Source organism: Mustela nigripes, chromosome 9, assembly GCF_022355385.1.
Source record: "Mustela nigripes isolate SB6536 chromosome 9, MUSNIG.SB6536, whole genome shotgun sequence".
In the NCBI taxonomy this organism is placed as follows: domain Eukaryota; kingdom Metazoa; phylum Chordata; class Mammalia; order Carnivora; family Mustelidae; genus Mustela; species Mustela nigripes.
Genome location: NC_081565.1, coordinates 72,116,458 through 72,142,233, shown reverse-complemented (window position 1 = coordinate 72,142,233; position 25,776 = coordinate 72,116,458). Strand labels below are relative to the sequence as shown.

The window sequence follows — 25,776 nt, the reverse complement described above, 5'->3', positions numbered from 1 at the left end:
CTTTTTAAAAGATCGTTGCTGTGAAGTGAAAAAATCTCCAGAGAAACCAAAAAGCACCGCCGAGACCTCTTCCGAACCAAAGGAGTTTGTGTTTGCTTTTAGGAAAGAAGAGAGAGATCATTCATTCGGAGGAATAACAACCAATTAAAAGACAAATAAAAAAAAGTTTGGAGTGGGACGAGCGAGCGAGCGAGCGGGCGGGCGGCGCTGCCGGCGGGCGCTGGTGCGCGGAGCTCGCACTTTTCCCGGCCCGGGGGAACGGCGCGGTAGCGGCGCTGGGCTCGGCGGGCGCGCCTCGGCGGAGCGAACGTCGGAGCGTTGCCGCGGGAGACGCGCGCCGGACAATGCCCGCGGCGGGCCAGTGACGCCCGCGAGGAATGCCGAGCGGCCCGGCCGCCCGCACCCAGCCGCCGCCGCCGCCGCCGCGCGTTCCTGCCGCCCGCGTCACGCGAGACCCGGCGGGGGCCGGGACCGCCCGAGCCGCCCCTCGGACCCGGCCGGCCGCCTCCGCCGCCGCCTCCTCCACCTCCTCCTCGGGGCCATTAAAGCCAATGAGCCGCGCGCCTCTGCCCAGCGCAGCCAACTAAATCGGTTTGGATGATTCGCGACCTGAGCAAGATGTACCCGCAGACCAGACACCCGGTGAGTGCGGGCGGCGGGGCGCGAGCTCGCCGAGCGCGGGGGGATTCCCCGCGTCGCCCCCTGCGCGCCGAGTTGTGTCTGGGGCCGAAGGGGCGGGGAGGGCGGCTAGCGCCCCGCGGCCCGCTCGGGGAGCTGCCTGCCGTCACCCCCCACCCTCCGGCGCGGTGGCACTCTCGGAGGGGGTGCGGAGAGGCAATTGAGTTGTAGCCATTTTCTTATTGTTGTCTTTGAAGCCCCTGGAAGCCGCGCGGAGCCGTTCGCCGTCCCCGCGCAGCGACTCCTCGGGGCGGGGGGGTCGGCGAGCGATGGAGGAGGCGCGACTCCGCGCCGGGGCGGGGAGGGCGCCCTCGGCGGCGGCGCGGCTAGTCCGGCTGCGGCTCGGGAGTCGGGGCGCCGGCCCCTCGCGCCGAGGGCCCCGGGGACGCGCGAGCGAGCCCGCCGGCCGGCCGCGGAGGGTGGCGGCCGCGTCTCCCTCCTCCCGCGACCTGACCGCGGCCAGACGCCATGGCGCGAGTCCCCCCGACGGGCCAGTTTCGATTCCGGGTGGGGTGGGAGTGGGTGCGGCGCGCCGGTCCCCGGTCGCCCGCGGTTGGCGAGGGAGCGGAGCGGGGTCTCGAACCTGCAGGGTCCGGGGCGGGCCAGAGCACGCGGGGGCCGGGGGCCAGCCAGAAACCAGCCCCTGTCGGCTGTGTGGCGAGGCCGGGGGTGGGGGGGGGGGGGGCGCTAGATGAGAGTTTTAATCGCTCTTTGCCTGCCTGCACGGTGACCCCCCCCTCCCCCGCTAGCGCCGCGTGGTATGTTTTCTCCATCTCCCTGCCTCGCCTGTGATGTGGGCTAATTAAATATTTTATTGTTGTTCTTTAGGCACCGCATCAGCCTGCTCAACCCTTTAAATTTACAATTTCCGAGTCCTGTGATCGGATTAAGGAAGAGTTTCAGTTTTTACAGGCTCAGTACCACAGGTAACGATATTGACTTTAGCTGATCCTCCTGTTTGCTTAGCTCTTGTCTCTCCACTCCCCCCCCCCCCAAACACACACAGACACCCCCCTCCCCTTTTTTTTGGCCTCCACAAAGGTGATATTATCATTTTTACTTGTGGGCAGAAAGGGCAAGTCAAGGCCTCTTTTATTCAGGCAGGTGTAAAGAAATTAAGCATTCTTTCCTTCTCCAGTAAATAAATAAAAAGGAGGCAGAACAATCGAAACTGGGGAGACTTGGAAAATGCTGAGGCCAAACTTTCGATATTGATTTATTGGGGCCAGGAGAATGGAAGGTTGGGAAGATTCTGGGGCCTTTTGACTTCCTTGGTTCTTTATTACTCGGGGCTTGATTCCGTCTCACTTTTTTCTGCCATTCCACTGAAATACCGTGAGCTTAGAGCCCTGGGAAGTCACAAGTGAGCGATTTCATTACTTTTATGCTGAAAAAATGTTTTCTTCTTAGAGGCAGTTGTTAGAGTGCCTTTGACATATTTTTCTTTTCGCTGGCTTTCTAATGACGTGTAATTCTTATTTCTTAAATGCAAGAACCAAAAGGAGCCACTGAACCCGATCCACACTTTGCCCCTGGGTGGTGGTATTCAACTTGTCTCTGTTTTGGAGGCAACAAATAAGACATCATTCATGAGACATGATTGATTCATATTTTCATTAATCTCTTTGTGGAACATTAAAGAAAAAAAAAAAACTCCCTTGTGACCTTTTGGGGGACTTAAATTTGCGCTTGGGTATGTACACATTGTTGTTTATTTTTGTTTTCTTCTTTCATTAAATGAATTTAGTGAATGTTCATTTCTGGATGTGGCTCCGGAATTAAATTGTCTAGAGGATTTTTTTTCTTAAACAAAAACCCCACATTTGATCCTCATTGAAAGGGCAAGTCCGGGCTGGTTCCAGTTACCCCTTTCTCTCCCACCACTTCTTCTTCAGTAATGAGGGTGCTATTTAAGATCGTTGATTTGGCATTTTGTAGGTGATGATTTAGAGGAGGGAATGTCTATTTATATTTGAAGAATGTAAGTCAGGGTCTGCATTGTACTTAGATTTCATTATGTCTTGAACAGCCTGAAGCTGGAATGTGAGAAGCTCGCCAGTGAGAAGACCGAGATGCAGCGGCATTATGTCATGGTAAGAAAACTGTGTCACAGATTCAAAGTGCCTATTAGTTTAGGATACCAAAAGCAAGGATCTGTTCAGATTGCTGGAGGCTGTAGGATAGATCCCCGTCACAGCGTGCAAGTGCAGTTGGGGTTGTGGGAATGTGATCATTAGCAGCCTGTAATTCCAGGATGTTATAACTTGTCTCTGACAACCAGCTTTGATTTGAATTTTCAAAAAGTTCAGCTGCGTGGGGTATGATCCTCTGTGCTTTGTTTTTATAGACTGGAGGGGAAAAAAAGACCCTCATTTATGTTTTGTCGATAGTCACAAGCAAAATGTTTTTGCGTTAGTGGTTTTCTTTATTGTTTTACTGCTGTTGTTCCAAACAGTCTTACCAGTTTTTCTGTATACAGTTTGATTTTTAAGGTTTCATTTCTTTTAGAAAATAATGATGGACATCAAAAGACACCAGATGCCTTTTCACATTTTTCTCGCTTTTTATGTTATGTGTGTGTGTGTGTGTGTATTTGCATGTGTTTTGTGTGTTTTCAATTTCTGTGGTGTTACATTGGTTTGAAGCGTGTTGTCGTCTCCTGTATAACCGATTTGTTCTGTCAGAATTTCTGTAATGACAGTTACGCTACACATCCAAAAAAAATCAGATCTGCTTTTTCAGAAGTCTTACCAAGCATGTTTTTATGCTTGTTCATAAAGGCTCCAGAGTAACTCATTCATTTCCTATCAAGCCTTTTTCCTTTGAATGTATGAACATGAGCAGTACGCTAAAAATGAGAAACGGAACTCTGAAATAGCATCACCTTTCTGAATAGTTCTTTCAAAGCATCAGCATTTGTTATGAGACACTCGCCATTAACTTGCCCGCTGTGCCTAGGAATTTGAGTCCATATGGTACTAAATTTTCAACAGGTCTTACTGATTCATCCGCTTGTGATGTATAAAGACAACTGGAGATTTTAAGAATGCTATATGTGAAGTTGATTTTCTTAGTTTTGTGAGTTACTCTCTTAGAGTCTGTGTCTTAGGGTGGCTGCTAGTTTATTCAGTTCCTCCTTAGCATAGGTATTGTGGATATTTTGCTTTAGGTGAGGCTTTTATGTTTGTTTTAAACATACTTGAGGCATTTGAAACAAACTAGGGAGACTGATGAAAGGCACGAAATTAATTGCTTTCCCTTCTTTGACAGTATTATGAGATGTCCTATGGGTTGAATATAGAAATGCACAAGCAGGTAAGTTACTTCTTTATAACCATTATAACCATTTGAAACGATAATAATACTGTGCACTTTAGAAAGAAAATTGTATGTTTTGCAATTTTATTCTTCATGTTTTTGTGATTTCCTGTATTTTGAAAGACTACTCAAGGGAATACTATCTTTTCAGGTGTGGTTCTCCATCCTTTTTGCATTTTGTCCTGAATTTAATCATTTAAAAACGTGACGTAAAATGTCTGAATGCATATTCAATTTTGTCCACTTTCAAAAACAGGATGCTAAATTTTAAAAAATGTCTTGTTTTTCTTTTGAAGGAGTTAATTTATGTATTTTGGGCATTGCAAACCTGTCGTAGGGGAGGGCTTTTCTTAGAAAATATTAAGAAGAGGAACTGTAAATTGTGTGGAACCTTCCTTGGCTTGGTGTGAAAGAATGGATAGTGGGTGAGCTGGGAGAATTCACAATGAAATCTGTGTCGCTACAAAAGAAATTGATGTAAAATAAAATCCTGGTACCAGTCCCCCGAGGATCCTTATTTGGGTCTTAACCAGGAACTATAACTGCACTTCCAAAATTTGTACAGGGTAAATTGAGCTTGATAGGAGCGTGTGATAGTGCTCAGCACTGGGCCTTCACATCTAGTAACTAGTTCAGCCAAAAGAAAAAGACAAAACAAAACAAAAAGATAATGATTAGTCAGAAAGTGTTGAGAGGTATGACTCAAACAGCCTTTTTTTTTTTTTCCCCCTTTAAGAAACCGAGTAAAATGGGGTTTGGTTTAAATTTTCTACATAGAAAGGGAAGAGGTATATAAAAAATAGTGCTTGGCAATAATACTCTATTTTTAATGACCTCCTAGTGAAACTGTTTCAGGTCTGTCTCATCAACTATTTCACAGTAGGTGTGTATGTATTTACCTGCTGGGAAAAGATGAGGGAAAACTTAATGCTTTTCCTTTCTTATTTATACTCTTGGTAGATACCATTACTCTCTAAGTTTAAAACATACAAAATAATCACTTATTATTAGGCCTTTAGTACTTATGGATTCCTTTCTGATATACTTAATCACCACGTACTTGTAGATAGTAGATCTGTCAGAGATGACTGGTGGACAGGAAAAGGCATTGGAGAAACAGTATTTGAAAACAGAAAGTTGGAAAAAAAGATGAGTCGTCACTTATGCTGAGGATCTTTTATTTCAGATACTCTTTTTACTTCATAAGCTATTTAATTATGTCAATATTAACATTATAGTTTGCCGCACGTTAAAATTAAGTGCTTATTTTAGCATCTTTGCCATTTCTGTTTAGATTCATAATGTAAGTATCTCCTGCTTAACAGAAAACCGTCAAGCTTATGTATGGACTCCCCTTAGCTCTACCTTACAGGAATAAATTACATAAGAGATACAGTTTGTTAATTATGCTCATTACATGGCATTTTAGGTCTGGATCTCATACATGTGTTTCTTTCTTTCTTTCTTTTTTTTTTTTTTTGTCCTCACCCCACCGTCCAAGATTAATTAGTGTCTTTTTCAAGATTGTGCCAGATGATTAATGTTCTTTTATTTTTCCTCCTGTATCTTATTTACCATAACACTTACTTTCCAGATCTCTTTATACAATTTGCAGTTTTGAGAGACACAGAGCTTGTATTTGATTGTATGCATTTCTTGGGGGGGTTGATATGTGTGATCCCTTAATTTTACACATTTTGTACCTCTGTAATTCTGTCATCCACTTGTCCAGGTGGCCTCAAATGCCATCCATTTAAAATTGAGAATAGAGTACATTTTCCCTTTTTTTTTTTTCTTGCTTTTAAATTCAATCATATCAAGAATCCTGAGGGCAGTTTATCACATTATGAAATACAGACAGCCCTGCAAACCACCTACTTATTATATTTTCTTTCTTTCCCCCTTTAAGCACAGAGGCATATCTGTCTTTATTTGTTTTCCTAGGCAGACAGCCTTGGTTCCTCTTGGCCTCTCTTCCAGATGCACTCGCTGGATACCCTCGTAATGGAAAGCAGCAATAATGCAGGGAAGTTGCCCTGCGGCATAATTGGGCCTAGTTCTCAAGATCGGGTTAGGCTTATTCACTTATTAGATTTGTGTCTCTGAAGGGTTCAAGAGTAGGAGTCCCCGGAGTCCTTGGAAGTACCCTAGTAATTGGTGGCCCTGAGATTCGAAACCTTTGTGTATTTTTTGGTTAACGCTCCTGTTCTTCTTGGCTGCTGCCAACCACAGAGTATTTATTTTTAGAGAAATTTTTCATTGGAACAGAAAATGATGGCTGTGATGGAGTCATGACTCTGTGACTTAGCAGACTGATAAAAGGATAAAAGCACAGAGCAGGGACAAAACAGGGTTGGGGGTCTGGTATTATGGGCCCTCCCCTTTCTGTATGATGTTCATCGTCAGTCACCCTGTGTTGATTCTGATAGAGAACTATAGAGTGAAATCTATGGGGAATTTGTCATTCTGAAATGAAAGCTAATGTAATTAGTACCAATTAAAGTACATTTAGTAAATTGGATTTAATCTTAATTAAGCCTGCATAATGTTGCCAATTTTTAACAATTATGTTTGAGAACATAATTAATTTAAATTTTGGTAACTGAGTAAATAGCATTAGTCTGGTAGAATTAGTTGATTTTTTTTTTTTTTTTTAAAGGGGAACTCGGTGACATGACATGGAATTAGAGCATAAAATATGAATCTAATTTCTGGTACTCTTTAGTGGGATCGATAGAACTGAGCAGAGGAAGCTGGGGGAAAAAAAAGAAACAGAAAAGTTAGGATGGACTGTTCTAGGCCCTGATGTGAATTTATGTTTCACCACTGTCTTTAGTTCCAACATGAGCATGAAGATGACAAATGGGACATGGTTAGAAATGACACATGTTTTATTGTGATGTCTTCATATTGGAATTTTTTTAAATGGAAGAACGTTGACCTTTATTCCCTAAAGATTTCCCTAAGTGTGGGGTTTTTTGTATTCTTTTTGTTGTTGCTGTTGTTCTGGATGGACCAGTTGGCCCATGGTTTAGTTGTTACTTTCTTGGCTGATTGTTCCTCTTTATAAATACAGTGTGGCTTCTAAATGGGTCAGTGGCCATGGGCAGAACAGGGTGATGCGTGCACTTGATAACATTGCTAAATACTGCCCGTTCCCATCCTTCACCTGTAACACTGTAATTAAAGAAGACCTCCCTGATTTAATCTGACAGCAGCAGTTACCACTTTAGAAAGCGAATATTGGATATAGATTAGGAGCAGTAGGTATGTGAGTTCCATCTATAGGAAGTCTAAATGGAGATGAATATACCGCATTTTGAGAATGTCACGGGACTTTCTCATAGTCAATATTCTGTAGTCTGAAGGTTGTTTTTGCTTCTAAAAAAAATTGAGCTTAGTATTTGAATTTTAGAATTTGGAACTTTTGGAAACCTACAACATTTAGAACCTAAAAGAAGTGAACACTGCACATTTGTATACACATGTCTATGTGTTTGGGGCCATGCATGTGTATATATATGTGTGTGTATGTATGCATGTGTGTAAATGTATGTGTGGATAGATACATAATTGTTATTTTTTAATCAGAGCAGGAAAACTCCTGTTTGACTGCAAGCCATGTAAATTTTATTACAAGACTTGGGCCACAACCATTTGAGTGCTCCTAAAATATTAATTGAATAGAAATGAAAGGGCCTTGCCAACTGATAGGATATCATAATCATAGCCTCTCTGGTCGATGGTAAATGATGATAAATGACATTAGGAACCTTTTAGCAAACTGTAATAACTACAAGGAGGGAAGCAGTATGGATTTGCATTATATCTGATACCCTCTAGTACCAAGTGGATTGCCAATACTGCTTGTTTAGCATTTTCTAAGGGCAATAGGATATTGATTTCTGACTTACAAGGAACAGCTCTATTTTCACCATTGAAAAGTATTGCAGGTTGTTAAGAAGAAATTGACTTGAAGAGGCCGACTGCTGCCCATCATGGAGCAAATAAAGCAAAACTGCCGAAGCATGGTGGAGCAGCGAGACGGGCCCTCAGCAATTTGTTGCTATTAATTTACCATGCTCGACAGCAAATCAATCGGCATCTACTTCATCTGCTGGAGAAAATGCTGTCCAGGGCAGATAAAAGGCTCGGCATGGTACAGAGAATAGACTGGATTGGCCAAAAGGAGGCTGAAGTTAATGTGTAAATAAGTGAAATGAAGGCCACTGTTGCAGAGGAAGCTGTTGTTAATTAGTTTGGTGCTTTTTTTAGCAAACTATTTTAGAAAGTAGCCTAGGATTTGAAGAGTAAAATGAGATTTATTGAGGTTGAAGTAATATATGACTGGCATGACATTCCAGCCTTGAGTGGACTTGGGTGCACTAAAGGTGCAGTAAATTTATTTGGGGACAGAACTTGCAGTGGAAGTCCATTTGTTTAAAGTTCCGTTTTGATCAGATTTCCTCTAAGAAAACTAATTAAAAAAAATACATTACTGGTTTCTTGCACATCTCCTGTCTTAGACTATAGGCTCTTGGATTTGGAGGATTAGATGCAGAGAGTAGGTGTTCGGGACTGTGTATTGTATTCTCCTACAGTGACTGATTATTTTTTTCAGCAGTGGATGATTGAATTCTTGTATGGCAATGAAAGTGAGCGATTTCCGAAGGTGGGATGTTATAGCCGAAAGGAATAAATCAATGAAAATTTTACTTGACAGGATTTTTGTTTGCTTTATAAACATGAGGGAATAGTCTAGGGCGTGGGGAACAGAGGATGCACACTGCTGCACTGGAAAATCTCAAAGGGATTACAAGTAAAATTTTGATGACTGTGCAAAAACCCTCCAGGTACAATTAGAAGAGGGTGGGGGAGGGGCTTCTTGGGCTTTTGTGTGTGTTTTTCATTGAGACTTAAAGCCACCTCTTCTATTTTAGGACTACTTAGCCTTCAGTAGTACTTCACAATTAATATTAACCAAACAGGTTATTGGTGGTGGTTTTTTACCTCTGGCATGTCTGATCTGGACATTTTGGGATAGGGACCCAGGCTCAGTCCTATTTAGTAAATCTGGGTAATACGTAGATTTTATGTTTTTCCCAAAACTCTTGAGAGGATCTAGTCTTGGGACAGTTGATATCAAGTTGGCAGTGCCTTGAACAGGACCCAGTGAGCTGCCATTTTACTTGTCACAAGGCTTCATGAGGAGCAGATCTGTGAGGAGGAAATTTAACCTGTCAGGGTATGTGCATAATTAGTGTTTTCTGGATGGCGTGGGTTTCCCCTTTTTCTCTTCTCACATGTAGAGTGCTGAATTTTCTTTTTTTGAGTTCTTATAGAATATCTGAAGATTGTTCACCTAAAGCAGTGATCGTTGAGTGGAATTGGAAATTCCTTTCAGTGGAAGTAAATGTTATTATATATCTGGCATGTGCTTACCGCTTATCTGGGCACACTGCCAAAATTCTTTAATTCTCACAATGATCCTAAGAAAGGGATTATGTCCAATCAAAGGGTGATTAAACAGGATCAGATCTGCACCAGGTGATATAGTTATTAGGGAGTGGATTCAGGATTCAGATGAATTCACCTGGGAGGTTGTCTCTTGGGAGACAGGTCTGTCCTGGGTTGGAGATTTCAGGCCGCCCTTTGTTCCAGGAATGGAGCGCCCTTGGGAGGCTGGGATAGGCCTGGGGTTTGTCATGAAGTCACTGAACTTTGGGCTCATACTCAGAATCCCTGGAGTGTCCGTCAGATTGCTTTCAGTGGGTGACAAGATGAGGGCCGCTTTCCCGGGGCGTCTCCCACAGCTGGGCTGAGGAGAGCTGACTGCTGCTGAAGACCGAGTTTGCTTCCTCCCTGGGCAACCTATTTTTCATTTGTTTATAAACTTGTTCTTCCATTTAACTTTTATCTTTTCCTTGTGGCTTCTAAAACTATGCCTGAAGACAAGGGGCTGTTTGTTAATCACCATCTTGTGGGTTTTTGAAGGGGAAAACAGGGAGGGGAAAATGTGATGTTTTGTGGCCTCTTTGTAGTTCAGAAAGAGGTTCTTAGATGCCGGAAATCACACACAGCTCAAACTAAAATGAAGGCAAATATTTTGCTTTTACTAATAAAAGATTTTCTTTGCAGCTTTCAAACAAAAGGATATTTCCTTCCAGTGCCCCTTAATTCGTACTGGATATTGTTTTTATTTATCTTCTGGGCAAAGTTCTTTGTATCTTAAGTAATAATACCTTTGAGCTGGGTTGGACTATCTTGTGTCTTTAGGCGCTGCTGCAGCCATAGTGAAATCTGGAGATCGTGCTGGCAAAGAGTAATGTTCTCACATTCTTCATTTCCCCTTTTCTCTCCTAGAATTTTACTTTTTTTTTTTTCCTTTTTGTACAATAGGATAGGTAAAGTCCATTGGGAATGAAATGTTTAAAATGTGCACTTAGGAGTTATATGTGTGTGTATGTCTGCGTGTATTGTTTAATGAGGACATTTTTACTACCTTTGATATGACTGGCTAGTCTGATTTATTGCTCCAGGACAGCAGTAATAGGTTTGATGGTGACGGAGCGAGTAGAGGGGATGTGATTTTTTTAGAAGGTGCTTTCCCTTGATCCCCTTTTGCACCTCCACTTCAAAAACCTAGCACTCAGGGCGCCTGGGTGGCTCAGTGGTTAAAGCCTCTGCCTTCGGCTCAGGTTGTGATTCCAGGGGTCCTGGGATCGAGCCCCGCATCGGGCTCTCGCTCAGCAGGGAGCCTGCTTCCCTCTCTCTCTCTCTGCCTGCCTCTCTGCCTACTTGTGATCTCCGTCAAATAAATAAAATCTTAAAAAAAAAAACAACAACCTAGCACTCTAGGGAGGGTGGCACAAAGTGGTCTTGTGGCTCAGTTACCACTTGCCAGAGCTGCACTGTTGGGGAAGAGCCCCGAGACAGCGTATTTGGGAGAGAGGCAGCTGAGTGTTTACACCGACAGTGGCAGTGTGTGAGGCTTAGGACCTGACTCGTTCCCTACTAAGTGTACTGCAATCAGGATGCATGAAATTAATACTACTCTACTTTAAGCGGAAAGGGCTTCAAAAGTTTTATTTATTTATTTACTTTTTAAGATCTTGTTTATTTATTTGACAGACAGAGATCACAAGTAGGCAGAGAGGCAGGCAGAGTGTGTGTGTTGGTGGGCGAAGCAGGCTCCCTGCTGAGCAGAGAGCCCGATGCGGGGCTCTATCCCAGGACCCTGGGATCATGACCTGAGCTGAAGGCAGAGGCTTTAACCCACTGAGCCACCCAGGCACCCTGGGCTTCGGAAGTTTTAGCGAAGACCAGAAGTCAGGGTTGTTTTGACTTCGCCTTAGTAACAGCTGTCAGTGGTCGTTGCTGTACGTCTGGAAAGAGGGATTTAGCCAGCATTCATCAGTGCAGATCTATACACCTTCTCTGCTTTCATTGGAAGTGACCCAGTGTTTACGCCAGGCACATGCTGTTTCTCTACCAGCAGGGCCAAAACTTTGCTCAGAACTTCACTGTGTAACCCGTGCTCTCGCCAGGGTGTGGAGGGAGGGCAAGGTGCGGCTTTTCTTAGCTGGACTGTTGGAGAAGCAGAAGAGAAATGTCCTGGGCGCCCCTCAGGTCCTCGGTCTGCCGGTCATTTGTGTCACTTCGTCGTTATTTTTGAGGATTCTGCGCACAGGTGCTTCAGATCTGTGCTGTGGAGGGAGCTTCTGCGTTTCGCGGCAAGCCAGGGTGGCTGCTGTCCTGGCGCGGGCCTGGGGCTCCGTGTGGAGCCTGGCCGCGGGGGGACACTCCAGATCCCGGCCGGGGCCTGGCGCTTGCCACAGCGAGCCGTGGAGGAAACGAAGAGGGGTACCTGCTTCCTGATTTCTTAGCAAGCTCATTCCACTGACTGTTACTCATTAGGATACTGTTACTTTCTGACCGCGTTTTCTGCTTCTCTAGGCCTGTGGATTATTTTGGTTAAGGAGTTTGAAAATACAAGGAAATAAAACCGGAAAGAATAGTAATTGTAGAAATTATGAGCACGGGTACCCTGTAACACCCTCTCTTTACACAGAGCTTAAGGATTTTATATGTTCTCCTTAATCTTCCTGCTGTTCCTGTAAAGCAAGTAGCAAGCTTTGGATCCGTGTATTTATTTAAATAGCTTCTGTCAGCGGAGTACTCCACAGTTTGCCAAGCGGTGTCATTCCACTGGCCTCCTCGAACAGATGACACTGAGGCTTAAGGGCTTAAGAGACTAGCCCAGTGTCACAGTACGGGCGGATCAGCCCGCGGGCGGGGAGCCTAGGGTTCACACAGGTCGGTGAGCTCGCCCGAGGTCGCATAGCGAGAGTCGCTGGCAGAAAAGGAAGTGGCCTTCTTGACTTCCCTTCCAGGGCTCCCTTCCCTGACCATGCTGTTTCCAGACAGCGAGTAGTGTGCTTGTTCCGGCGATGTTCTTGGCTCCGTGCGACGTGAGGAGCATGGCGATGCCGTTGGCAGTCCAGTGGGTATTAAGTGTCCTCGTGAGCTAGACCTCTGATCTGGGTGTTTGTGTGTGAGTACAGAGCCTTCCTCTTTTCCTCTCTGCCCTTCCAGTGCCTGGGCCCTGCCCAAAGGGAGGCTTAGGATCCACAAATGAAAACCCAAAGCCTAGATCCACTTTTAGCAAAGTGCCTAATACAACTGGCTTTTCCTGTGTTCCTAGAGTATGCCCTGCGAACACTATGCTAGGTACAACCTTGTTCCTTGCCAGTCTCCCTTACCCCCCTAGAATGTAAGCTTAATGGGAAAGGGGTGTCTCTTTTCCGTGCGGTCCCTGGTACTGAGAACTGTGCCTGTCACACAAAAGGTGCCCTGGAAATACCTGGGGAGGGGAGAAGACTCACAGATCGAGCTAGCCAAGAATATGTGTGACTTATTTGTGTGACTTATTATTTTCAGGGGCTACTACTGAGGTTCTAAGATAACAAAAATGGAGCTCCCAAGCCTAGTTAGGCCTGTGGTGCCTACTTATTAAGTTTGTGGGGAAAGTGACAGATGGAAAGGGAAGTAAAATGACTGAGCTCGGTGTACCTTTCGGGAGTGAGTTCGGATAGAGTAGAACACATGTATTTGAGCATGTGGAATCTGCCTTTTTTTTTTTTTTTTTTTAAGATTGTATTTATTTATTTGTCAGAGAGAGAGAGAGAGAGAAGAGAGTGAGCAAAAGCAGTCAGAGTGGCAGGCAGAGGCAGAGGGAGAAGCAGGTGCCCTGCCGAGCAAGGAGCCTGATGTGGGACTCAATCCTAGTATGCTGGGATCAATACCTGAGTCGAAGTCAGCTGCTTGACCAACTGAGCCACCCAGACGTCCCTGGAATCTGCCTTTTTAAAGATGAAAACATGAACGTGTCCTAACTGAATTTAAAATTCAGTTTGAACACCACTGTATCACTAGTCACTGTTTATCTGAAGAATTCTTTCACTGCTAATAAGTCTGCGCACATGTGGTTTGAGTGAGTGTGGGGAGAGCCTGATCTTGACACACTGTCATGTGCTTAGCTGACTACCTTCCAGATCAGTAGAAGTGCAGGTGTCTAGTACTTTTCAAGGAACAAGGAACTTTAAAGACCTCTTAGTTTTTTATTAGTGGAGATGGTATAGTGTTAACGAAAAAGTAATCATCATTACAGTATTTTTATGTAATCATCATAAAAATACTGTTTTTAAGTATTTTACATATTTTTAAGTAATCATCATAACAGTGATTTTTAGAGAGCTTATTATGAGGGTGGTAGTTCACTTAATCTCACAATAACCTTACGAGATTATAGTATATAATTATTTCCATTTTCTCTATGAAGAGGAGGCTGAGATACAGAAATTAAATAACATCATGAAACAGGTCCTTGGTTTGATTCTGTTTTTAGATTATTGGTATAGTAGATATTTCTGCCATGTTCCAAATGCTATGTTTGGGATACTCTACTACCAACATATACCCTACTGTTTCCCCTCAAATACTTGACTGAATCCAGGGATTCCGACTCTAGTTCTGGCCTTGCTAGTGACCAGCTTTGTGATACTGCTGAGTATTTGAACTTCTCAGCACTATACTTTTCTCAGTTTCAATTAGGGTATAAATGAACATCGAGATCCCTGTTAGCTGCTGTGGTCTAAAATCGCCCTTTGGTTTTGGTTATTTTCTGTGACCAGCTGACTAGAAATTGAGGCTTACTATCATTTTTTTTAGTCTTAGGAAGTTTCCCTAAACAACTCTTCTCAAAGGTTGCTTGTTTGCTTGCTTGCTTTCAGTCCAAAATAAACCTAATGAAGTTAGGAGTAGAAATGGATATTTAAGTTTATATGGTACTTTGTATTTTGCAAGGTGCTTGCTTTCTCATCCATTATTTAAGTTACAATAATGTTGCTAAAGTATTTTCCCTATCTTGGGGAGGAATAAAATAAGATATAGATGTTAAATGATTAAATCCCATAGTTAACTAGTAGATGGTTCAGAATTCACTGATTTATGTAATATCACTATGACAGGGGATATAAAAATATGTTATACCAGTATTTCTTTAAGGTCATCTGTTTTTAAAGATTTATTTTTATTTTTTTTTATTTACTTATTTGACAGAGATCACAAGTAGGCAGAGAGAGAGAGGAGGAAGCAGGCTCCCCGCCCAGCAGAGAGCCTGATGCGGGGCTCGATCCCACATCCCTGGGATCATGACCCGAGCCCAAGGCAGAGGCTTTAAACCACTGAGCCATCCAGGCACCTCTAAAGTCATCTGCTTTTATACCTTTATTTTGGCATATGTATTAGAAAACTTAACCATACAACTTGTGAAATGTATAATTTATATTGGGATCCAGTAATTTTCTACCAGTGTGTTAGGGGGTATATAGTCGTTTGTTAACTATTACGTAATTAGCTCCTGGGATTTGTTACCCCTCCAGAATCCATAGTAGATGTCAGTTTCTTTAGCCGAGGTTTACCTTGGGTCACTCAGTGTAAAACATGTCTGTAAACTGGCTTACAATGAACTTGAGATCTTTAGTCCTTGGGTGTCTTGCATTGTCCTATCCGGGATCCTTTATTTGGGGGAGGGTTTGCACTTCACAGCTTGGTTTATGGTAAGTTAATCATAAGCAAATAAAAGGGGACGATGGTTAATCTTGGCCGTTTTGAGTTGATGAATCAAAAACATAGTAAAGTGTCCTGTACTAAGGCATAAGCTCCGAAAAGGAAGAATGTGTTTTGTTACTTCTATACCTCTAAGCACCTAAAACAGTTCCTGGAACATAGTAGAAGAAATGAATGTGTGCATGCTGGAATAACTAAAGGAAGGGTATCATTTTCCATTTCATTGCCTTTCTACCTATGTCAACCACCTATGTGTAAGTTTTGTTTCTGAGCTATTAGGACTTTCTCCGCTTTGTGCTGAGCAAAAAAAAGGCCTAAATAGGCAATAAGGAGTTAGGTGTTCTCTTTGCAGTTTTGCCATAGGTCCTGGAGTTGGTGATGGGCTATTTTAAAATTTAGGATTTGGATTAATTACCAGACGATGGTTTATTTCTAAGGTGTCTTTTACCTCTAACATCGTATGATTTAAAAATAACCAGCATTAGCAAAAGGTTCATTTTTAATTTCATTGTTTCACATTAGAGACGTGCCATTTAAGTTGGGGTTTAGAATCAATTTTATGTGACAGGAAATTATGTATATATTGCATATATATATGCCATACCTGACTGAGAGAAGTATTAGACTATTGGAGCAGCTAATAGAAAAATCCCAGTGTTGCCAGTATTTTACAATCTAGAACCATGTTCTCTGTTGTTTTTTTCCATAGCTACGGCTGTGTCTTGCAAGTCCTTCTCTAGGCTAAGAGCTCATCAGTGACTAGATGGAGTTACAGATTTTTCCTGTATGTGTATGGCAAGTTTGATGATAATAATAAGTTAATATTTATTAAGCACTTCCTGTGTACCAGGTGATGCAGAAAGTCTTTCAGATGTGTTAATTTGTTTAATGGATAATCCTTGAGGAGAAGGGATCTGGTTGTCCTCACCATGTTAGAAGAAACTAACTTCAAGAGCAGCTAAGAAATTTGCCAGGGTTTAGTATGTTGCAGAGTGGGAATTTAAGCCTGGGCAGTCTGGCTTTGGAGTCTTTGTTCTTGAACCAGTGGTGATACCTGCCTCCCAAGTGACCATTTTAATATGGTAAGATTTTTTTGTTTTGTTTTTATTTTTAAAATGTACGTTGGTACTAGTCTGCTGCTACGTTCTGTACACAGGGAGCTTAAGTGTTAAAAATAATAGTGAGTTTTTTTGGGTATGTATTTGTATCAGAAAAGTGTCTTTTGAATTCTCAGATCAGTCAGTTCTTTGCCCCCTAGTCCGTGTTGGAAAGTGTGGTGTTGGGGCGAAGCAGGCTCCTGATTAACCAAAGCCACGTTTTCTGCCAGCTGCCGTCCCCTCCATGGGCAGTGTGGCTCCAGCCCTGCTTTCTTTCCGTGGGCAGTCCAGTTCTGGCTCTACGCTTCTTCAGCAATATGCAGTGGAAGGAAGACTTTTAATGAGTAATAATACCTGTGGTCTCCAGATTGAGTTTCTAATATACAAAACAATTCCTTTTTGTTTTTGTTTGCTTCGGGACTTTCTACTACTGTAACTGTTGAGTAGAAACGTGGATTGGGGTTAGTTTATCAGCCGAGGCTACAGGGCCCTGCGTAAGACCTTCATTTGGTTTAGTTACTCAGGTTGAAGAAAAAATACTATTTTTCTTTTTTTTTTTTAAATCAACAAGTGCACTGAGTTAATGAACCAATTAGGTTCATCTTTATTGAAGATATTCATTGCTGGCTCCTGGTCTGATGACCACAGCCAATGGGTATTTTTGTACTTCTGACTAGGAAATCTCTAGAACAGGGTAGTACCTTTTTTAACCACATGAGAGTGTCCAGAGAACTAAAAAACTGCCTGCTTAGGAGTAAAAATGGGATGAGGGTCATTGGCTGGGTTTTAAAGGATCCTTGAACATGGTCCTTGACTTCTTTGCAAAATTGTATGCCTTTTTCTATGGAAAAGGAGTCCGTAAGCATTCACTGATCCAGTGAGGAAGCCAGGACCCAGATGAAAGAGTTTGAGAACTACTACTAGAGCAGTGCTCTCTAACTGGGCCAATTGCTTTCTCCCAAGGACCATTTTGGCAGTGTCTGGTTGTCACAACTTGGAGGTGCTACTGATGTGGAATTTGTAGAGGCCAAGAGTCAACCTTACCTGGCTTCTCTAGTTAATTCTGTCAATTTGAGAGAACATGTCAAGTCATGGTTGTCTTTTTAGGTTTTCTGGTAATGCTAGGAAGAGTGAGGTTGGTGGTAGTGGGTTATTCCAAGCTCTAAATGGGGATATTCCATGGTCTCCTGCAATCATTTCTCCCTTTCTTCCCTCCCTCCCTTCTTCCTTTCCTTTCCTTTCTCCTTCCTTCCTTCCTCCTCTTCCCTTCCTTCCTCCCTTCCTGCCTCATTTCCTTCCTTCCTTTCTTCCTTTCTTCATTTCTGAAGGGAGATTTTTTTCATTGAAACTATTGGACTAGTGGAAGTTTTCTTGGCCTTAAGTGGGGCCTGTTTGTCCTGACTACTCGTAGAAGGTCCCAGAATTAGTCTTAGTTCTCTTGTAGGGAACAGTTGGTCCTTCATCAGCCTTCATTTGTCCATGCTGAACATAGTTGGTCATTTCAGCCGTTGTCATGGGCACTCACCTGGTTAGGACCAAGATGTATATGATAGACAGGACCACTTGAGATCTGAACATCATACCTTGGCCTGATCTGCCCCAAGTTGAGGGATCAGGGCAGTTCTGTCTTTTCACTTGGTCTCTTGCTGAGGTCAAAGGGCATTGTGCTTGTCTTTGTCTAGTCCTGGTCACATTGTAATAAACAAAATGGAACCCTGACTCTGAGTTTTCTCAGTAGTCTGTGGGTCTAGAACATGGATTTATTTTATATTTGAATGCATGGGCACTGATCCGTGAACCTGAGTTTTGCTTGGACTTACTTTTTCCCTCCTGTATATTCCATTGAGTTGTACTATGAATGTGGGTGACTGTTTTAAAAGCTTTTGATTTTTTGGGATATAGAATTGTTTTGGAGTGTGGCTTATTACCTCAAAGTACATCCATGTTGGTTAACCTCAAAAAATATTAAAGTTAACCTAAAGTGGCCAAAAAAAACATGGTGGCAATTCCACAGTTACTTGCTCTACTATTTTTTTGGCTAACTTGGACAGAATGTAAGTTTGGGCTTCTTAATGGAGAAATTGTGTCCTGCAAAATTCCAGAATGCCCTTCTTAGGCTTTCACCTTTATGTAGGTTCCAGGAATGTGGAGGTGACAGTTCGGCAGCTCGGCTTCCTTGCGAGTCTTTCCTTACATTTATGAGGTGGCAGATTTAGGAGAGGCTAGTTCAGGCATAGTACATTTATGTACAAAAACCTGACTTTTTAATATGGCTAGTTGTTTCCAAATGCTTGATGTGGTTGGCCGAGGAAGATGGCTCGAAGTTTGGACCTATTTTAACCAGATTCTAAGCAAAACTGATAGGATTTTCTTAAAATCTAAGCAAGAATTCAGGATGTTTTGCATCAATTTTGCATCCGTATGGAGAAAATTCTGGTAAGATCTTTGTTGCATTTGGGTTGTGAGATGGTATTCATGCCAGCATCGCATGCTTAGATTGATAAATCATCCTGCATCTTTTCCTTGATTCAGGAATATCTTGGAGGTACCGGCAGATTTGGTTCCAGACCATCACAATAAAGCAAATATTGAAATAAGCCAAGTCAGATGAATTTTTTGGTTTCCCAGTGCCTATAAAAATTATGTTTACACTATACTGTAGTCTACTAAAAGTGTGCAGTAGCATTTAAAAAATGCTTAAAAAAATGCACATTAAAAAACACTCTTGCTAAAAAAATGTTAGCCATCATCTGAGCTTTCAGCAAGTCGTAATCACTGATCATAGATCACCATAATAGGATAATAATGAAAAGGTGTGAAATATTGGGAGAATTACCAAAATGGGATGCAGAGATGTAAAATGAGCAAATGCTGTTGGAAAATGGTGCTGATAGATTTTCTTGATGTTGGATTGCCACAAACTCGCAACTTACAAAAAAAATGCAGTATCTGTGAAGCACAGTAAAGTGAAGTGTACTAAAACTCTGTATTTGATTGTCCAGTTTGGGGCATGCTTTTGCCACGTTTGTTTGATGCTCACCCCAAAACTATCTATGTAAGATGGAAATACTTAGCTTCTCAAAATGAAGTATCTAATACGGGACCTACAGTGATCCAGAAGATTATAATACCTAAACCTGAGGTTGTTTTAGTCTTCCTACATTGAGAGAGTTCCTTGGTGAAGAGAAGGTGGTGCGGGAGACCTCTGATGTAAGGCTGAGGCGAGATGGCTTTGAATTCTTCTTCAAGCAAATGCTGATTGCTCTCACACTACCTGTAGGGCACACTTTGAGGTCTAGGAAATTAGAAGAGGTGATAGGCTTGCCTTTGTGGAATTCTAGTCGTTTTATGAGATTTGGACCAATGTAAACAAAACAAGGCATTGTGTGGGGATGGCACTGTGACATAGGGGAGAGGGAGTCCGGAGGGGATTAAGGATGCTATTCCCAAGGTAGATGCAGGGGCATTTTAGTGGGCCATCAAGAGGAGGGGGTCACTTGGGAAGAAAGGAAAGGGGATAATTCCAAGTGAGAGCCACATAGATGGGTAAGAGCTGTGTATACTCAGGCTCTTGTTAGCATTTACAGCTTGATCGGGATGGGGAAAGGATGGTGAGTGGGGAAGGCAGGTTTGGGATTCATTTATAGAAGGCCTTGAATGCTAGTATAGTGTGTGGGCTATTGAAGGAGAGCAAGAAGATTAATCAGACCGTAGGGCAAGGATATGTCTGCTTTGCAGTTGCCTTATTCTCAGCAGCTAGCATGGGCCATGACAGCAGATGTTCAGTGAATGTTGGCTGAACTGATCTGGGAGAAGAGAGACAGGACTGGAGAGGGACAGGGTTGAGGAGGCATGTGGGACTCACAAGGAGGAACCCAAATGATGCAGCATTCATTGGATGAGGCGTGTGCAGATGCATAGGAGAGAGGTCCTAAGACATTGACCCCTGTAGCCTGGCAGAATCCTCATGCTGCTGATAGAAAAGGAAACCTTGGAAGGGAGAACTTGCTCTCGATTATGCTGGCCATGAGCTACCTAGGGAGGAGGGAGTGATAGAAGGAAGAGGAGGAAAGCAAAGTAAATGTGTTGCTTCTCCTTCTTTCTTGCCCTCATATCCCTGTCTTCCCTTCATCTCCTGCCAAATCTGTACCCCTGCCAAGGGCCTCAAGGGTTCTCTTACGGAAGACCTGTAGTTGTGCCTTTATTTTCTTCCCCGGGCGAGGATGCACTTTGCCAGGCAGCTCTTTGCAGACCGTGGATTTAGGAACTTCCCTTAATTTTAAAGAAGGCGTGTGACCTTTGTGTTAGTGTATCGAGAGAGTGTTTCTCTTCATCATTTTTGCTTGATTACTGCCATTACCTTTATATAGATAGAATAGTGGGAGTTTGCTAATTATCTGATTTTTGACTTTTTCCTTTTTGAAGTTTTTTAACATTAAAAATAGGTACAGATTCTCTAAATTATTCATCAGCTGTGGAAACTTTGCTCCATTCTTTTTTTTTTTTTTACTTTTATACCATTTGGCCAATGACTGTGTTAGGTCAGTGATTCCATATCCTTTTTGTGTTGAGAAATTTTGTGTAAACATGAGTCTGAGTCTGTAATTGTTTTGAGAAACTACTGTATTTCAAAACAAATAATTTTCCCCATTGTTCATTATGTATGATCTAAATACTGAAATTGCAATGAATGCTTCAGTCAATGCAAATTATATGTGCAGTTAATTTTCTTCTTTTTTCCCTAATGTGGCATATTCTATATTTTAATCTCCCCCCCCCCCCTTTAGACACTTGTCTTAAACTGCTGTAGTGGAATGAGAACAGCAATGATAGTAAGGAAAGTTAAGTAAACATGAAATTAAAAAGGCCATAGAGTACATTTTGGTAAACCAAAATATTGCTTGGTGGCATAAAACCACAGATCCATTCCAAAAAGAAAAAAAAAAACACATGCGGAAATGTGGTTTTGCTGTCTGTCATGCAGTCTGTTTTCAACTGTCAGAAACATAACGTTGCTTTCCGGGGTTTTTTTTTTTTTTTTTTCAAGTCTGACCACAGCTTTTAATTTCCTTCACTCCACCCACACCTCCCACCACACCTCCATGTATCTAGTGCTAATTTATGGGTGATTTAAATGTACTGACATAATCATCGACCAGCAGAAAGGTCAGCAGTTGTGGCAAAAGTTTCGTGTCTCAGATGTGCTGGGTGCCAATTCTGTGCTTTTGGAAAAGTCTATAATCAGAACACAGTGATTGTCCTTGATTTTGGACTTTTTTTTCCCCCCACCAAAGATTTTTATTTATTTATTTGACAGAGAGAGATCACAAGTAGGCAGAGAGGCAGGCAGAGAGAGAGGGAGAAGCAGGCTCCCCGCTGAGCAGGGAGCCCCATGTAGGACTTCATCCAAGGACCCCGGGATCATGACCTGAGTTGAAGGCAGATGCTTAAGGACAGAGCCACCTAGGTGCCCTGGACTTTTAAATTTAAATTGTGATCTTTAAAAGTGGTTTTGAAATGCTTGGTTGTTTTTTTTTTGTTGTTGGGTTTTTTGTTGTTGTTTTTTGTTTGTTTGTTTGTTTGTTTTGCTAAAAAGGTAGTATTAGGAAGAAGAATCATCCATGATCCTTCCACTCTGAGCTAACTGCCGACCTAGGCAGAAGGCCAAGGCTCAGGCCTTACTGTCTCTCCACCGTTTGCACTATGGCTGATGCAAAATTATGTCTGCCTACCCCTCCTCGAAAGTACTGGTCAAGGTTCAAAGGGTAATACAAAAATAGACACGTATATGTTTTATTTCTTTTAAAAGTACAAAAGTACAAAAAGTATTTGTGTAGTAAAATGAAACCTTAGATCTTTAAAATTAATTTTGATTTATTGGTAACTTTATGGTTTATGTCTTTTGTGGGCAACACAACTGTAAATTTGTCTTCAGGATGTGCTTTTAATTAGCCACTAGCTCCCTGTGATCTTGGTAAATTATTTAACATCCCCGAGTTCTCATGTGTAACTAGAAAATGAGGGGATAGGACCAGATCAATCTGTTTCATAAAATGCTGGTGCCCGAGCCCCAGAACCTGGGACTTGAGCATGGGCATTTTCCTAAACGCTCCAGGGTGATTCTGATGTGCAGCAGGGTCAAGAACCGGTGAATTAAAGCAGTGCTTCTCAGACTTCCGTGTGCATACAAATCACCGGGGATCCTGTTAGAATCCAGTGCTCTTTCAGCAGGGTTGGAGTGGTGCCTGCGAGATGATGTCCAGGTGATGCTGACGGTGCTGGTCCACTGACCGCGTGTGCAGTAGCAGGGAGCCATAAAATCTTTACAGTTTCTTCCATTTCTTTGTCATTACTTATTGCCGTGATATAGTAGTCTGTATAGTACATGGGGGAGTCCGTGTGCTGTGCGAATCACACCCCCGGGTTAGGATGTCAGGATTGATAGGTAGTGTGGTATCTGTATAACCTTCCCTTGCTTAGATTCCAGACCTGCATCTCTGGAACAGTTCAGCCAAGCGAAGTAGTTTTAATAGCACCTTGCTTCAGGCAGCCTGACTGCGTGCCGGCTGGGGGGCTGGTGAGCTTGGTACATTGTTACGGAGAAGGGGGCCACTTTCCAGTTGTCCCTCCTCTGCTCACTGAGAACCCACTGTAACAGGTGCTTACGCTTTCAGATTCTGTCTCCTTTCTTCCCATCCTCCAGTGGCTACCCTGCCCAGATTGACCTCTTAGTTCCTGAGCAGTATTTTAGGTAAATGAGGGGGGAAAAAAAAATTATGAAGTAGTACATTTTGTTCTAACTTGATTTCTCACGTGAGCACATTTGATGCAGAAAATTTATTAAGCCTAAGTTTTAAGCAAGCAGAACTCCCACTTTTGAGGTGTATTTTGTTGTGGAAGAAACACAAACATCCTTGAGCGGTTGGTTACATTGGCCATGCTCTTCTCTAACCCTATCATTTAGAAATAAAAAAGTACTGTTCATAATTGTAGTCCTTTCCTTTTGTTTGCTGTAGCATGGCATCAGACTGGCAGGCAGCAGGATCTGCTGGGAGGGCCCTGCTGAGGTCTGAGGTGTCTGCAGACCTGAGTTTTAGGCCTTCAGCTGCCCTTAAGCGGTTAAGTACAACTGTGGCCACTTAGCTTCTCCGTGTAAAGCAGGCAGGGATCAGAGAACGCTGCATTTATTAGTGCTGCGTTACAGAATTCTGTTGCCTGGAAGGAATATACTTACCACCTTTTCTAAAGTCCCAGGCAATAAGAAATTACAGTTTGCAATGTGGGAGTGTTGGTTTAGAGTAGTGTTACTCAGTGTGGTCTGCGGACTGGAGCAGGTCTGCGAGTGATTTGGCGTAGGTGGGCGTTAACAATAAGGAGCTTCCACCAGACTGTAAATCACACCCGTTTCTTCATTGCAGATGTCTTCATTGTTGAAAAACAAAACCAAAGAACAAAAAAAACCCCACCTAGCTGAACTGAACAGTAGTTGATTTAACTCTGGCACACGACCGTTGTCTTTTTGCTGCTGGCCAACAGTTTGAGGATTGGCCGCCCTTCAGTAGCCCTGCTGCAGAATATGTAATCAGGCGGTTTATCAGGGTTGTTGTATTAGTTAGGAATAGACAAATAGAGGTTCATAAATGAAGGTGTAACCTGAAAGATAAAAAAGTAAACTTAGAGGCAAGTTAGGTTAAAGGTAAAAACAAGTTCTCGGTCGTAGGGAATGTGCAAAACAATAAGTTAAGTCAAGGCACTTGACACAGATTCACAAGTGGGAAGCTCTTCAGAGTCACTGCAGTTTGTGCACTGGTTAGTGCAAAACTCATTTAAATTCTTCTGGAGTACTTCTTGAATTCTAGTCTTAGAATTTGGGTTTTTCCTTTTCATCGTCTATCTCCGGTGGAAAGAACGCATTTCTGTAAGCCTCATATAACTGTTTTCTGTAGTCTTAAATTACAAGAAGCTTTGAAATTAAGCGTGACTTCCCCTCCACCTCTCCTCCTCTCCCCACAGCCCGCTATTCTATACTCTTTAATACGGTGTATAAAATTTACTGCATCCAGGGCAAGTATCTGTTTACCAAGAAGAGAGGAAGAGAGATCCTTTGCCAGTGGCAAAACGTAAATACTAGAATGTCTTTTCTGGGTCATAGTGCAAGAAAGTGGAGAAACAGCACATTTTCTGGAGCTGGGCTTGTGACTCGTTCCTCTTCCCAGTCAGGAAGCACTGTCCTCTGTTATCACTGTGCCAACGAGTCTCCCACGTTCCCTCCACCCCATCCCCTTTAGATGTGCAGCCCTTCCCTGGTGTAATATAAATTAGTGAGGGATGCCTTCTTAATTGAGAGACAGGAAGAGCCTAAGCTTGAATCGATACCTAACAATACAGCTACTCAATTTGTAGCACTATCTAATCTCAGTTCTGTCTTAGAACATAACTACTTACCTTGAGGGATTTCATTCATAAGTGTATCCTCATAAATAGTTCTGCCAAGCACATATGGGGCAGCTAGTATTCTTCCCATTTCACGGGTGTAGATATGGAGTCCCAAATCATTTAGGGGTTTGCTTAAAGTCATGGTTCAGCTGGACTAGTAAATAGAGTCATCCTGGGATTTGGCACTCCGCAGTTGTATCATTCTCAGTGTCTGGTGTGCTTTCTGGAATGTTTCATCATCTGCGTTCAGCTTTTTCCCTTTGCCTTACGTAACTGCCCTTCACAACACACCTTGAAACTAACCACCTAACTAACCATGTGACTTCCCTATCCTAATGATTGGTAGCACCATACCCAGGTTTTACATGTTGGGATTATGGGTTCCTTACTTCTCATCTTCAGATTTTAGGGAGGTCACAACATGCTGCTGGTTTTCCCTGCGCAGAGTATCTCCTTTGCTTGCCCCCTCCGTCACCAAGCCTTACGTGGGCTTAGGGGCGCACAGGGAACACTTTGGTATTTGTCCACATTGGTTCATTCCTTAGGGGTCCTTCTCCCCTCCTGAAAGTCAGCCAGAATTCCCATCATGGCTCTCTTCACTTCTCTGCTTATTTTTACCCTTTACCTTGATGGTGACCTTGTCTGCTCCGTTTGATAGATGGATCCCAAATTTTTTCTAGAGCCTGCATCTCTCCTCTGAGACTGCCCTATGAAACCGAGTCCTCATTTCCATTCAGTGCCTCAAAAGTACTTAAACTCTCAGTGTCCCCAGATGACATCATCCCCCCGCAAGCCTGCTTGTGGTCCAGTGATCTCTATCTCGGAAATGCCAGACCCATCCACCCAGTTTCCCAGGCGGGAGACCTGGAGGCAGGTGATGATTGCCTTTCCTTCTTGCTCATTAGCCACACCCAGTCAGTCGTCTAGCTGGTCTCTATCTGGTCTCTCAGAATCTACTCCCAGTTACTCCCGCATCTATTTATTTCTCCAGCTGTCTGAGCGTGGTGAATTACTTAACCCAGGTTCTTCTTTGGCTTTATCTGTAAAATGAGGGCAGAGTAATTCTCATAGAATTGTTCTGCACTGAGGCGAAATACCTGCTACGGGGGAAATTCCA

At 42.9% G+C, this 25,776-nt stretch overlaps 1 protein-coding gene across 11 annotated transcripts in view; it reads left to right on the top strand.

Annotated features, from left to right (window-relative positions):
- The first annotated feature begins 450 nt into the window (after positions 1-450).
- Positions 451-25,776, top strand: part of TLE4 (TLE family member 4, transcriptional corepressor) — a 140,902-nt gene continuing 115,576 nt past the window's right edge. For 6 of the 11 annotated variants that reach the window (XM_059411804.1, XM_059411803.1, XM_059411807.1 and 3 more), the window contains exons 1-4: positions 451-642; positions 1,507-1,604; positions 2,708-2,771; positions 3,949-3,993. In XM_059411804.1, coding sequence (XP_059267787.1) covers positions 598-642; positions 1,507-1,604; positions 2,708-2,771; positions 3,949-3,993 — 252 coding nt within the window. In that variant the 5' untranslated portion in view covers positions 451-597. Of the gene's footprint in view, positions 643-1,062; positions 1,186-1,506; positions 1,605-2,707; positions 2,772-3,948; positions 3,994-25,776 lie in introns of those variants that run through there. The other 5 variants (XM_059411805.1, XM_059411802.1, XM_059411801.1 and 2 more) reach the window with 2 other exon arrangements.